The sequence below is a fragment of the Sinocyclocheilus rhinocerous genome, unplaced genomic scaffold (assembly GCF_001515625.1).
Source record: "Sinocyclocheilus rhinocerous isolate Xijiao unplaced genomic scaffold, SAMN03320098_v1.1 scaffold522, whole genome shotgun sequence".
Taxonomy (NCBI): Eukaryota; Metazoa; Chordata; class Actinopteri; order Cypriniformes; family Cyprinidae; genus Sinocyclocheilus; species Sinocyclocheilus rhinocerous.
This window is the reverse complement of record NW_015625031.1, coordinates 336710-349725: the sequence shown is the minus strand read 5'-3', so window position 1 is coordinate 349725 and position 13016 is coordinate 336710. Positions and strand designations below refer to the sequence as shown.

Below are 13016 nucleotides of genomic sequence, written 5' to 3'. Positions count from 1 at the left end.
AGTGAGTGAGTGAGTGAGTGAGTGAGTGAGTGAGTGAGTGAGTGAGTGAGTGAGTGAGTGAGTGAGTGAGTGAGTGAGTGAGTGAGTGAGTGAGTGAGTGAGTGAGTGAGTGAGTGAGTGAGTGAGTGAGTGAGTGAGAACAGCTTCAGTTTCTGTAAAAAAAAAAAAAAAATTAAGATATGACCTTTCTGAAAAAACAGCACTTTCCCCTTTAAAAAAATATTAAACTGGGATCCATCAAAACAAAATAAATCATTAGAAAAGCAATCGAGCAAGTTTACGTCCCTTCTTTGACACTCATCGACATTCAAGAACAACAGTTTTGATACGGAATAGTTGAGTCCAGATGTGAACGACACGTCTGCGTTGACATTTAGGACCTGGACTGCAATGCGCCCCCCAGTGCATGCTGGGATATCGCGCCGGCTCCTGCCTCACTGGTACCAGGGCGTCTTGCGGACCCAGCGCAGGGTGAACCCGGCGTCCATGCGGATCTTGATAGTGAGTGAGTGAGTGAGTGTGTGTGTGTGTATGAGTGAGTGAGTAAGTGTGTGAGTATGTGTGTGTGTGTAACAGGACAGGAAGCACCAGGTCGCAGGTTTGATTCCCTCTTCATTTCAGTACTTGAGTTTGCAGCATCTTCCCTGAATGAACGTTTGAACGAATCCACACCGTTTGCGCAGGGTGAACCCGGCGTCAGTGCGGATCTTGATGGAGGCGGCCTCGGCTTCTCTCACCGTCTCCTTCACCGACTGCATCAGGTTCTGAGCGTTATGGACCAGCATCTCTGTGGCCTGCAAGAGAACCAGCGCACATTTAGACTGGTTTCATCTAAAAATAGGGTTTAGAAAGGAGCGGAGGCGAGATCTGACCTGCTCGGATTCCTCCTCGCTGATGTTGGTGCGTCCCAACATGGTGGCCTTGACCGTGGAGAGGATCTTCAGCTGTGTGCTGATGGTGGGAATCCTCTCACACACCTGCAGAAAGACACACAAACACATGAAAACGTCCTTCAAAATGGGTGTTTTCACACTCAAGAGTCATTTTTACAGGAACAGTCAAAAAGTAGAAATATAACCAGTTGTCTTTGCAGCACGATGAACACTTTGCATCAAAAAGCACATCATGAGGATTTTATAATCCAAAATCTGTGCATGCGTTTCATTTGTGAAGGCAAAATATTAGCTTGTGGCATTTAATAATACATTCAAAGAGGCTGATGAGCGTTATGGACCAGCATCTCTGTGGCCTGCAAGAGAACCAGCGCACATTTAGACTGGTTTCATCTAAAAATAGGGTTTAGAAAGGAGCGGAGGCGAGATCTGACCTGCTCGGATTCCTCCTCGCTGATGTTGGTGCGTCCCAACATGGTGGCCTTGACCGTGGAGAGGATCTTCAGCTGTGTGCTGATGGTGGGAATCCTCTCACACACCTGCAGAAAGACACACAAACACATGAAAACGTCCTTCAAAATGGGTGTTTTCACACTCAAGAGTCATTTTTACAGGAACAGTCAAAAAGTAGAAATATAACCAGTTGTCTTTGCATCCACTACACTGTCCCTAGTCCAAAAAGTTGTGTTTGGACCATTTTACCTGTTATAGTAGTGACAAGTCAGCATTCTCACTCATTTTCAAGCATGCATCTCATTTTTCGTTCACTAAAAAACAGGAAATAAATACAAGAAAACTGCATTTGAACACATGCTCCTTCACAGCCTATCATTGGTTGGACCTATCGAACAAATGCATCTGCTTCACGAGACTGAACGAGGCATCTGATTCTGAATGAACTGATGTGAATCTTGTTGAAAGGGGTGTACAGGAAATAAATACAAGAAAACTGCATTTGAACACATGCTCCTTCACAGCCTATCATTGGTTGGACCTATCGAACAAATGCATCGGCTTCATGAATGAATCCATGTTTTGAGACTGAACGAGGCATCTGATTCTGAATGAACTGATGTGAATCTTGTTGAAAGGGGTGCAAAAATGCCACCAAAAGAAACACTAAACGACTCAGTGAACAAATCTTTTTGGGGAATAGATTCACAAGAGTGACTTTAAGGAATCCCCCAAAAGCTAGCATGGTTTAACGTTTGTAAATGAAGAAATCATTGCAATTTTACAGTTGTACTCTTGTACTGTAAAAATTAAAATGATTCATAATGTATTATTTTTCAGATTTTTTTAATTTTACAGTGAAATATTACAATAGTATAATTTTATAATTTTAGTAATAATAATCATCATAATAAAAACAATAACAATAATATAGTTAATAATATTAATTTTATTTAATAGTGCAACTGTAAAATTACAGTATATATATATATATATAAACTAAATTTTGTGTCAAATTTTGCAGCCCTGCAAACAAACGCAGCAAACTAGAGGGTTTTTATTATTATTGAATTTTATACAGCAACTGCAATCTCCATTTTCATAAGAAAAATCAGTTTGAATTTTTTCCCCAAATAATGCAGTACTAAAAAATAACAGCAAAATGAAACAATTTATTCCAATATCTTCTATCTGGTCTCAGTTTGGTTTGCTTTTGAGGTTTTTTTGCTAGCTTTAAAAAAAAAAAAAAGTGGATCAAGTACTGCTGGCATCTCGTCTAACAAAGATAACTACTGAATAAATAAAATAAAATAACATAAAATTACGGAGCCCCGCACATAACATTCAAGAAAAAATAAATAAATCGTGCACACGATTTAGCCTACTATTTTTTTATAATAAATATAATAAAATAAAATAAAATAAATCTCAAACCCCAAACACATCAGCTGTTATGGACTTCATCTTAACCAACGCTTTGCTCTTCTTACCTGCAGTAAGTTGGTTCGTATGCGTTTGTCTGTGCACTGTTTGGCGACCTCTTTGGCGAGGAGCGTGACCTCATCTGAGGCTTTGGCGATGTCTTTGGCGCACTGGATGAGCGCCCTCTTATTCCCGCTGACACCCCGGACCAGTCGAGACATCTCGGCCATCAGCAGAGCCATGCGCTTGGCGGCTCCGATGATGTCATTACCCTGCAAGAAACCATTGTTTAAGATCCCGCTCGTCAGCGCAAACCAACCCAAACCCAACCGGCAGACTCGACCAGACTCACCTTGCTGGACCACTTGCGGGCCTCGTCGTGCAGCTGCCTCGCGGCCACCATCATGGGCTCGCTGACCATCTCTCCGGCCTGCTGCTCCGGGAACTCTTCGTCCTTCTCCTCCGGCGGCGGAGGTCTGGGAGGAGGCACCTCACCCTCCGGCAGGGGCGGTTTGGGAGGAGCGGCGGTGTCGCTGATCTGAAGGAGAAGCAGTATTGGGTGTTTAAAGGGGTGCATCAGATGCAAAATTCACTTTTACATGGTGTTTGAACATACAGCGGGTAAAATAAGTATTGAACACATCGCCATTTTTCTCAGTAAATATATTTCTAAAGGTGCTGTTGAGATTTTCACCAGATGTCGGTAACAACCCAACTAATCCATACATACAAATAAAACAAAACAAATAAGTTCAGAAATTAAAGGTACACTAAGCGATTTTTGAAAAACGCTTATGTCCACTGTGTCGGACCGAGTCCCAAAACACACTTGTAGCCAATCAGCAGTAAGGGGGCATGTCTTGTAATGATAGAGAGAAGAGAGCGCTCAATTTGAGTGCACAGGACGGATATTAGCACATCGACTACAGATAGAGAGAGATGGCAGATAAGCGGACCGAGTCCCAAAACACACTTGTAGCCAATCAGCAGTAAGGGGGCATGTCTTGTAATGATAGAGAGAAGAGAGCGCTCAATTTGAGTGCACAGGACGGATATTAGCAGATCGACTACAGATAGAGAGAGATGGCAGATATATATATATATATTTCAAATATCAACACCGTTTGGCAAAACTCGCTTAGTGCACCTTTAAGTTACGTGTAATAAAATCGAATGTGTTCAATACTTATTTTACCCACTGTAAATGTGTGTTGGCAGTGTGTGTACACAACCACCCTATAAGGTTAAAAATCCACCCAGTGCTTTTTTTTAAATCCTCATAAATAATAAGCTCTTTCTCAGATCAAGCCATTCACAGATTCTTGGCAGAGTGACGTCACACAGACCCAGGCCCCTCCCACGATTGTTGATTGACACTGGCGTTTTATCACAGACCCGCCCTGAGTGAGCCGTTAACAGTCCGCCATTGTTTGGACGCCGGAGCAGGTGTGGACAAGAATGGCTCCTAAGCGATTGAGGTGTTTAGTTGTTGGATGTAATAATAAACATAGCAGTCGTCATTTACTCCCGGCATCTGAGCCGCTGAAGACGCAGTGTATTAACATTACTTTTTTGTTTTTGAAGGGAATGCGCCCCCGATCTGTCTAAATGCGTCTATGTTCGCACGAATCATTCGTGATCCAGCCTCACCTACAGAAGAAGTGAGTATACGTTTTTTTTTATTTGCAAATCGCTTTTCCTAATAATGTGCTAATTAGCAAGTTTCACGCTGAATGTGGCTAAAGTTTACAGTCTCATGAGAATGGCTCATCACTCCACGGAACAGAGGGGCGGGGTCAGCAGAGCTCATTAGCATTTAAAGGGACATGCACCGAAACGGGTCACTGTGAACAGAGCTGATTTTGACAGGGTAAAAAGGGTGTTGTTTTACACTACCATTGAGACATTTTAACCAAAGCATGTTATAGACTTTTCATTAAGACCCCAAAGAATCATATCAACTTGTGTAAAATGGGGATCCGATATCCCCTTTAAAACCATGCTGGTGCAGTAAATGCGTGCAGCTACAGGCGTCTGCGGTGAATCTGACCTGCAGGTTCTCCAGGTCTGGAGGTGGAGGAGGGAAGTCTGGCTCCTGCGGCTGGAACACCTCCCGCACTTTAGCCACGGCACCCAGGATCTTATAACCCGAGTCCAGGAAGCCCCTCTGAAGGCCTGTCCAGGAAGACAATGGTCATAGGTTCAACTAAGGCTGTGAGTGAATTAAATCAATATATCTGATGTGTTTCAAAGTGAAGCACAGCACTGTGTTGATTTACACGTGAGCAGCTCATGATCAGATGGTTTTAGCATCTCACTTTGCAGTAAATGCTGCTCCACATGAACTGTTACAGTTGGGTCGCTTTCACATGCATTGAGAAAACAACATGCACCAATCATCTTTCCAAACTTGTAATGAGACTTGTTGGTTTAACGATTAAAAATTAAGAAATTAAGAAAATCATAAACATTAGTGTTATACTGTAAAAAAAAGATTATGTTATTTTTTTCCTAATTACTATTTTATTTCTTTTACAGAGAAATATAAAAAAACCTGTTATTTTTATTTTGTTTAATATTTTTATTTAGTAGTAATAATATTTTTTATAGTGGATGAAAATATTATAATAATATTTTTATTATTTTTTTATAAACCACATTTTTGCCAAATTGTGAAGCCCTAAAAACATGCACAGCAGTGAAATATTACAAAAGCAGTATTACTTATTTTGCATAATATTTGTAATATTAAACAACAACAACAATAACACAAGATAATTTTATAGTCATATTTATATATAAATCAAAATTTTTTGGGGCCAAATTGAGAAGCTCTAAAAACATGCATTAAACATTTTGTTTAATATTTTATGTAGTAATAATAATAATAATAATAATAATAATAATAATAATTTTATAATCATGCTAATATATAAATCACAAAATTGTTGGCCAAATTATGAATCCCTACAATCATGTACAATCATGTAATCAAGAAGAAATTTATTTAGAAATACTACTACAACTATTACTACTACTACTAATTATTATTATTGATAATTGTATTGCCATATTTATAATAAATCACAACATTTTTGGTTAAATCATGTCATATAAACAAGCATAGCAGTGAAATATTGCAATAGTAATAGTTATTATTTTGTTTAATATTTTTATTAAGTAGTACTAGTAATAATAATAAATAATAATAATTTAATTAAAAAATAATAATACTTTTATATACTTTAATATTTATTTATAAATCACTAAAGTTTTGGCCAACTTGTAAAGTTCAATATTTTAAATTGAAAACACGATTTTTAATCAGAAAAATCACAATTAGATATTTTCCCCATAATGTGCAGCTCTACTTTCAACCAACCACTCTTCACCCAGATCTTTAGACGTGCACTAGATTTAAAAAGAAAAAAAAAAAAAATCTCATGATGCTGGGTACTGTGGATGGTTGCTAGGGTGTTGCTATGCAGCTAACGTCTTTCTGTGTGTCTCACCGTGGTCCTGTATGTTGGCGGCCACGGCTTTGGCGTCCATGACCATCGGTGAGATGGTTCTGCTGAGCTCATCAGACGCCGCTTTCACGGTCTCTCTGAACTTGGGGTCCTCGGAGTTCTCCACCTCTCGCTTCGCCACCAGCAGGATCCGATTGGCTCGCCGGGCGATGCTGGTTGCCCCGGCGACCAGCATCTGAGGCTGGTGATTGGCCATAGCTACCTGACACTTGTCCAGATCTTTCTTAATGGCTTCTTCTGATGCATCCAGCAGAGACCTGGTGTCGATCGCTTCATCCACCAGACCTGAGAGACAGAGAGAGAGTCGGGATTTGTTCATTGTACTGTAGATGATTTCTGAAAATTGGAAACAACAGTAAACATTGTCCCTATTCAGACAGAACTACTCAGACAAACATTGTGATTTCAACCTATTTTTACTGTATTTTTTTCCACATTAATGTTTTCTAATTTGTTTTGATCTTTGTCAAATACTGTAACTAATTTTTTCTTCGCTCTTTGCTAGTTTTCTGGGTAAAATAACTATTTGTGGATCAAGTACTGCTGGCACCCGGTCTGATAATTACTGACAATAAAATAAAGTAAAATATTAAAAAATAAAATGTTAAATAAAACAAAACAAAAAAATAAAGCAATATACAAATTAAATAAATACATTAGATCCTGTCTGACATAAAAATATATTTACTGAAAATAACAAAATTAAATAAAAAAATTAATTAATTAATAAAAAAAAAAAAGTAAAGTAAAAAATAAAACAATAAAATCTGAATTAAAATTAAATAAGTAAAAATAAATACATTACATAGATCAATAGATAGCATCCTGTCTGGCATAAAAAGATATTTACTTAAAATGAAATGAAATAAAAATATTAAATAAACTTAAAAAATATGTAAAATAAAATAAAAAATAAAACGGTATGAAATAAAAAAATTAAATATCAAATAAATTAAATAAATACATAAAATATAAGCGATAAATCGATGACAATAAATACATCTTTTAAAAAAACATGAGATTTTAAATAAATAGATTAAAAATAAAACAATATAAAATAAAATAATATTAAATGAAAAGCAAATATTAATTAAAATTCAATAAGTAAAAATAAATGCACTACATAGATCGATAGATAGCATCCTGTCTAAATAACAAAAATGTAAAATGAAATAAAAATAGAACTACCTAAAATAAAAATAAAACATAAATAAAATATTAACATCAGATCGATAGAGCTGATGTCACAGTTCAAATTTGTCACCCGTCATTTTCTCGACATTGTCGATCCACTGATTCTTCATGGTCTCAAAGTGTTCATAAGCTGCCTGGTTTCCAGGATTCTTCAGGAGGATCCGAGCTGCAGAGACGACCTGAAGATAAAAAACAGATTAAAGTCACACAAGTACAGTCAGCTTTGACTGCGCTTCAGTGGTGTGTGGCTGGTGTTTGTTACCTGAGGCGTCAGATCTCGGGCTGATTTGACGGCCGTCTGGATTCCCTCCACCGTGCTCTTGTTGGCCGTGCCGACTGCGGCCGCTTTCTCCGCCGTGGCTCCCAGACGACCCGCGTGATTCTCAAAGTTTGCGGCCCGCTCCTCGAACACCTGATCACACACACATGATCAATCACAGAGGAACACGGTACGCTCCAGCATCAGTGTGTGTGTGTGTGTGTGTGTGTGTGGCACCTTCTCTCTGTTGGGCGCGTCTGGAGGAGCCGTGGCTGCCACCGCCAGCAGTTTGACCGGCGTAGTCGTGTCACTGAAGATATCAGACACCTCCTGAGTCATGGCTTCCTGCATCTTACCCTTCAGCTCCTGCCACAAACACACAAACACATGTTTGTTTTGGAAGGAAGTCTCATCTGCTCACCAAGGCTGCATTTATTTGATCAAAAATACAGTAAAATTGTGAAATATTATTACAATTTAAAATAACTGTTTTCTATGTGAATATCTGTTAGAATGTAATTTATTTCTGTGATACGCAGCTGAATTTTCAGCATCATTACTCCAGTCTTCAGTGTCACATGATCTTCAGAAATCATTCTAATATGCTGATTGATGTTCAAGAAACATTTCTGATTATTATCAATGTTGAAACCAGTTGTGCTGCACAATATTTAATGGAAACTGTGATACATTAAATTTTTTAGGATTCACAGATGATTCAGAAGAACAGCATTTATTTGAAATTGAAATCTTTTACAACATTATAAATGTCTTTACTGTCACTTTGATCAATTTAATGCATCCTTGATGAATAAAATTATTAATTTCTTGCTGACCTCAAACATTTTAAAGGTAATGCATTTATCTAACATGATTCACTCACCAGCAGGTGGAGTGCTTTACTGTATCATTGTGCATGTGTGATATTAAATATAACCCTAAGTTTGTGTGCACTTATTTGTTTCATGCATGCATTTATCGCATTTGTTTAAATAAATAGAGATAGTTGTGTATTTGCATGTACATTAAAGAAGTCCATTTTAAATTTAGTCAAGGTTTCTTAACCATAATTTAGTTTTTCATGATAATTTTCTGCTTTTTTTTTTTTTTGTTAACGGAAATAAAACCAAAATAAAAAAAAATCTAAATATTCAATTTAATATGAAATAAAATAAAAATTATATATAATATATTTATATGAAATAAAAACTTAATACTTTAAATAGTTATATTTAAGTTGTAAGAAAACTTAAATATAACTGAAATAAAATAAGTTGAAGTGGAAGTACTAAAATTACAGAAACTGAAATCAATACAAATTATAGAATAATTATAATTTATAATAATAATTATAAACAATAATTATTAGAAGAAAGTTATTACAAAATATGACAAAAGCGCACAAAAATTACAAAACTAATATGAAAAGAAAACAGAATTACTATTGTTATTAAAATAATTTTGTTAAGTGAAATAAAACTGAAATAAAAATCTAAATATTTAAATTAATATGAAATATTTATTATGAAAAACATTTAAAAAATTAAACTGGAAATGAGAAATGTTGCCTTTGCAAATAACTGAAATAAAATAAATTGAAGTGGAAGTACTAAAATTACTAAAAATCAAAACAAATTACAAAAATTACAAAACTAATATGAAAAGAAAACAGAATTACTATTGTTATTAAAATAATTTTGTTAAGTGAAATAAAACTGAAATAAAAATCTAAATATTTAAATTAATATGAAATATTTATTATGAAAAACATTTAAAAAATTAAACTGGAAATGAGAAATGTTGCCTTTGCAAATAACTGAAATAAAATAAATTGAAGTGGAAGTACTAAAATGACTAAAAACCAAAATCAAAACAAATTACAGAATAATTATTATTTATAAAAATTATCGGTTAATTATAAACAGAATAATTATTAGAAGAAATTATTACAAAAAAATAACAATTACAAAACTAAAATGTCAAAAAAAACAAAACTGAATTATATTATTATTTTTGTTAAGTGTAATAAAACTGTAATGAAAATCTAAATACATGGTTTAATATGAAATATTTAACATGAAAAACAAACATAAACAGAAAAAACCTTAAAACTGGAAATTAGAAATGTTGCCTTGGCAAATAACTGAAATAAAATAAGCTGAAGTGGAAGTACTAAAATGACTAAAACAGAAACAAAAACTAATTACAGAATAACTATTATTTATAATAATAATAATAATAATTATTATTATTATTAATTAAAAACAGAATATTAGAAGTTAGTACAAAGAAAATAATTAAAAGACATTAAAAAAGTAAAAGAAAATTAGAAAAATAAGAGCGTATTCAAGCTTATTATTAATAAATACTTTAACAGTATATAAATAATACTAAAATAGTCCTGATTGACTAACCTCAGGTATAGTTCATACTAACATTTACCAGGGAAGTCAAGTCATTAAAAACTGAATATGTGCTGATATGTAAATGATAGCAGTCATATGCTAAAGAGCTCATGGTTGTGAAGTCAGAATATTTCTGAATGTTGTTTCTGAAGATCTGGCTGAACCGGGAGGAAGTTCATCATTGCAAGCAAAAGAGTGTACATATGTGACCCCTGGAGCACAAAACCAGTCATAAGGGTCAATTTTTTGAAATTGTGATTTATACATCATATGAAAGCTGAATAAATGATTCCATTGATGTATGTTTGTTAGGATAGGACAATATTTGGCTGAGATACAACTATTTGAAAATCTGGAATCTGAGGGTGCAAAAAAATCTAAATATTGAGAAAATCATCTTTAAAGTTGTCCAAATGAAGTTCTTAGCAATGCATATTACTAATCAAAAATTAAGTTTTGATATATTTACGGTAGGAAATGTACAAAATATCTTCATGGAACATGATCTATACTTAATATCCTAATGATTTTTGGCATAAAAGAAAAATCAATAATTGTGACCCATACAATGTATTGTTGGCTATTACTACAAATATACCCCAGCGACTTAACACTGCTTTTGTGCTCCAGGGTCACATATATACTACAATATTTATAATAAAAATGTAAAGTTTTCATTTCACAAACTAATATACATATGTTTCTACATTTAATTTTAAATTATATGAATTTTATATTTAATACTTTTTAGAGGTAATCACCTTTAAAGTTGTCCAAATGAAGTCCTTAGCACTGCATATTACTAATCAAAAATTAAGTTTTGATATATTTACGGTATATCTTCATGGAACATGATCTTTACTTAATATCCTAATGATTTTTGGCATAAAAGAGAAATTGATCATTTTTACCCAAATAATGTATTGTTGGCTATTGCTACAAATATACCTGTGCTACTTATGACTGCTTTTGTGCTCCAGGGTCACATACGTCACATGACCCCCATCACCTATCGTCTGACCTTGAGTGTGTCCTGCAGGTGCTGAGCGATGGCGCGGGTCTGAGGACCGTCTCCCTCCCCGCGGGCCGCCAGCTCGGCTAACTGCCCCATCAGGTGCTCCACCTCCTCACACTTACCCAGCAGATCCTGCCTCTGCGACGCCGGCAGAGCATTGGCCAGACGCCGGCCCTCGGCCAGAAGCCCGCGGATCGCAGCCTGACCTACACACAGACACAGACACAGAGACACACAGACACAGACACAGACACACAGACACAGACACAGACACACACACACACACACACACACGTGAAGAGGAGCGCTGACAGAGAGTGAGAAGAGAGAGAGAGAGAGAGAGCAGGAGGAGAGCCGCACCGACACCGCTGTCCTCCAGCGAGGGGTTGTCGATCCATCTCTGCGCCTGCTCCATCTTCCCCTCCAGGTGAACGGCCGCTTTGGCCGGACGAGTGTTGGCCACCGCTTTGCTGGTTTTGGACTGGAGGTTCTGCAGAGCTGTGGCGATCTGCTTCGCTAGCGCTCGAGCCTCAGGAGTGTCGCCCTTACCTCTAAAAACACACACCAGAGAGAGAGATCATTAATTTTAGATCATTTAGAACTGATCCAATTAGATCTAGTATTAGATCATTTAGAATTGAAACTACATTATTCTGGATCACATGATCCACTAAAGACACATCCAAGCAGGACTAGGCAAAATCTTTTATTTTTATATATAAAAAAAAGCCATCCTAGATTTGTATGTGTATACACACACACGCGCGCACACACACACGCACTCACACGCGCACTCACACGCGCACACGCACGCACACATGCACGCACATGCACACGCACACACACATGAGTTAAGTTCAGTTATCACACCCCATACACGCACAAACACACATGCACACACACATGCACGCACACACACATGCGCGCACACACACACACAGAGTTAAGTTCAGTTATCACACCCCATACACGCACACACACACATGCACACACACAGACACACACACACACACACACATTATTATTTAAATATTTAATTTAAATTGGGAAATGCATGACAGCAATATTATTATTATATTACTTCTATGATGCATGTGCACGCACACACACATGCGCGCACACACACACACACACAGAGTTAAGTTCAGTTATCACACCCCATACACGCACACACACACACATGCACACACAAACGCGCACACAAGCACACACACAGGCGCACACACACACACCTGTTATTATAACACACAACAACAACAGCGGATGCAGCAGAAGCAAAGCGAGAATAAAGCGGGTCAGATGAAACACTCACCGGTCTGATGCTGCGGTAAAGCAGTGAAGAGCAAACGCGTGAAGCTCAACGCAAACAGCTGCCGGTGATGCCTACTATTTATTATATTTCTTATTTCTGTTAAACAAATTAATTAATATTTTAACATAATTATCATAAACAATACTTGAGCAATTGTTTAAATATTATTTATGATAAAAATACTTAAATATATTTAATATTATTTTATTAAATATTTAAAATATTATTTTTGCCAAAAAACTTTTTAAATGTAAATATTTTTATATTATCTTTGATAAACAAAGTACTTCAACCTAATTCTTTTTACATTATATTTTATTTAAATATTTACACATACTTTTACTATTGTTTGATAAAAAATAACTGTAAATATTTTAATATTATATTTAATAAACAATATAGAAATAACTATTTTCAATATTTTTTATTAAAATATTAAAACAAATATTTTTAATATTATCTTTGATAAATAAAAATACTTAATTGTAAATGTCAGTATTATTTTTTCTAAAAAAAACAACAAATATTGAATA

The 13016-nt window shown here is 35.8% G+C and overlaps 1 protein-coding gene across 1 annotated transcript in view; it reads right to left on the bottom strand.

Annotated features, from left to right (window-relative positions):
* Positions 1 to 142: 142 nt before the first annotated feature.
* The window catches only part of LOC107748304 (vinculin-like), a 38989-nt gene continuing 26115 nt past the window's right edge, over positions 143 to 13016 (bottom strand). Inside the window, exons 11-22 of the mRNA XM_016563051.1 lie at positions 11532 to 11722; positions 11178 to 11377; positions 7989 to 8117; positions 7755 to 7904; positions 7563 to 7671; positions 6281 to 6583; positions 4819 to 4943; positions 3121 to 3306; positions 2837 to 3040; positions 1328 to 1432; positions 685 to 794; positions 143 to 471 (exon numbers count right to left, since the gene is read on the bottom strand). Coding sequence (XP_016418537.1) covers positions 435 to 471; positions 685 to 794; positions 1328 to 1432; positions 2837 to 3040; positions 3121 to 3306; positions 4819 to 4943; positions 6281 to 6583; positions 7563 to 7671; positions 7755 to 7904; positions 7989 to 8117; positions 11178 to 11377; positions 11532 to 11722 — 1849 coding nt within the window. The 3' untranslated portion in view covers positions 143 to 434. The remainder of the gene's footprint in view (positions 472 to 684; positions 795 to 1327; positions 1433 to 2836; positions 3041 to 3120; positions 3307 to 4818; positions 4944 to 6280; positions 6584 to 7562; positions 7672 to 7754; positions 7905 to 7988; positions 8118 to 11177; positions 11378 to 11531; positions 11723 to 13016) is intronic.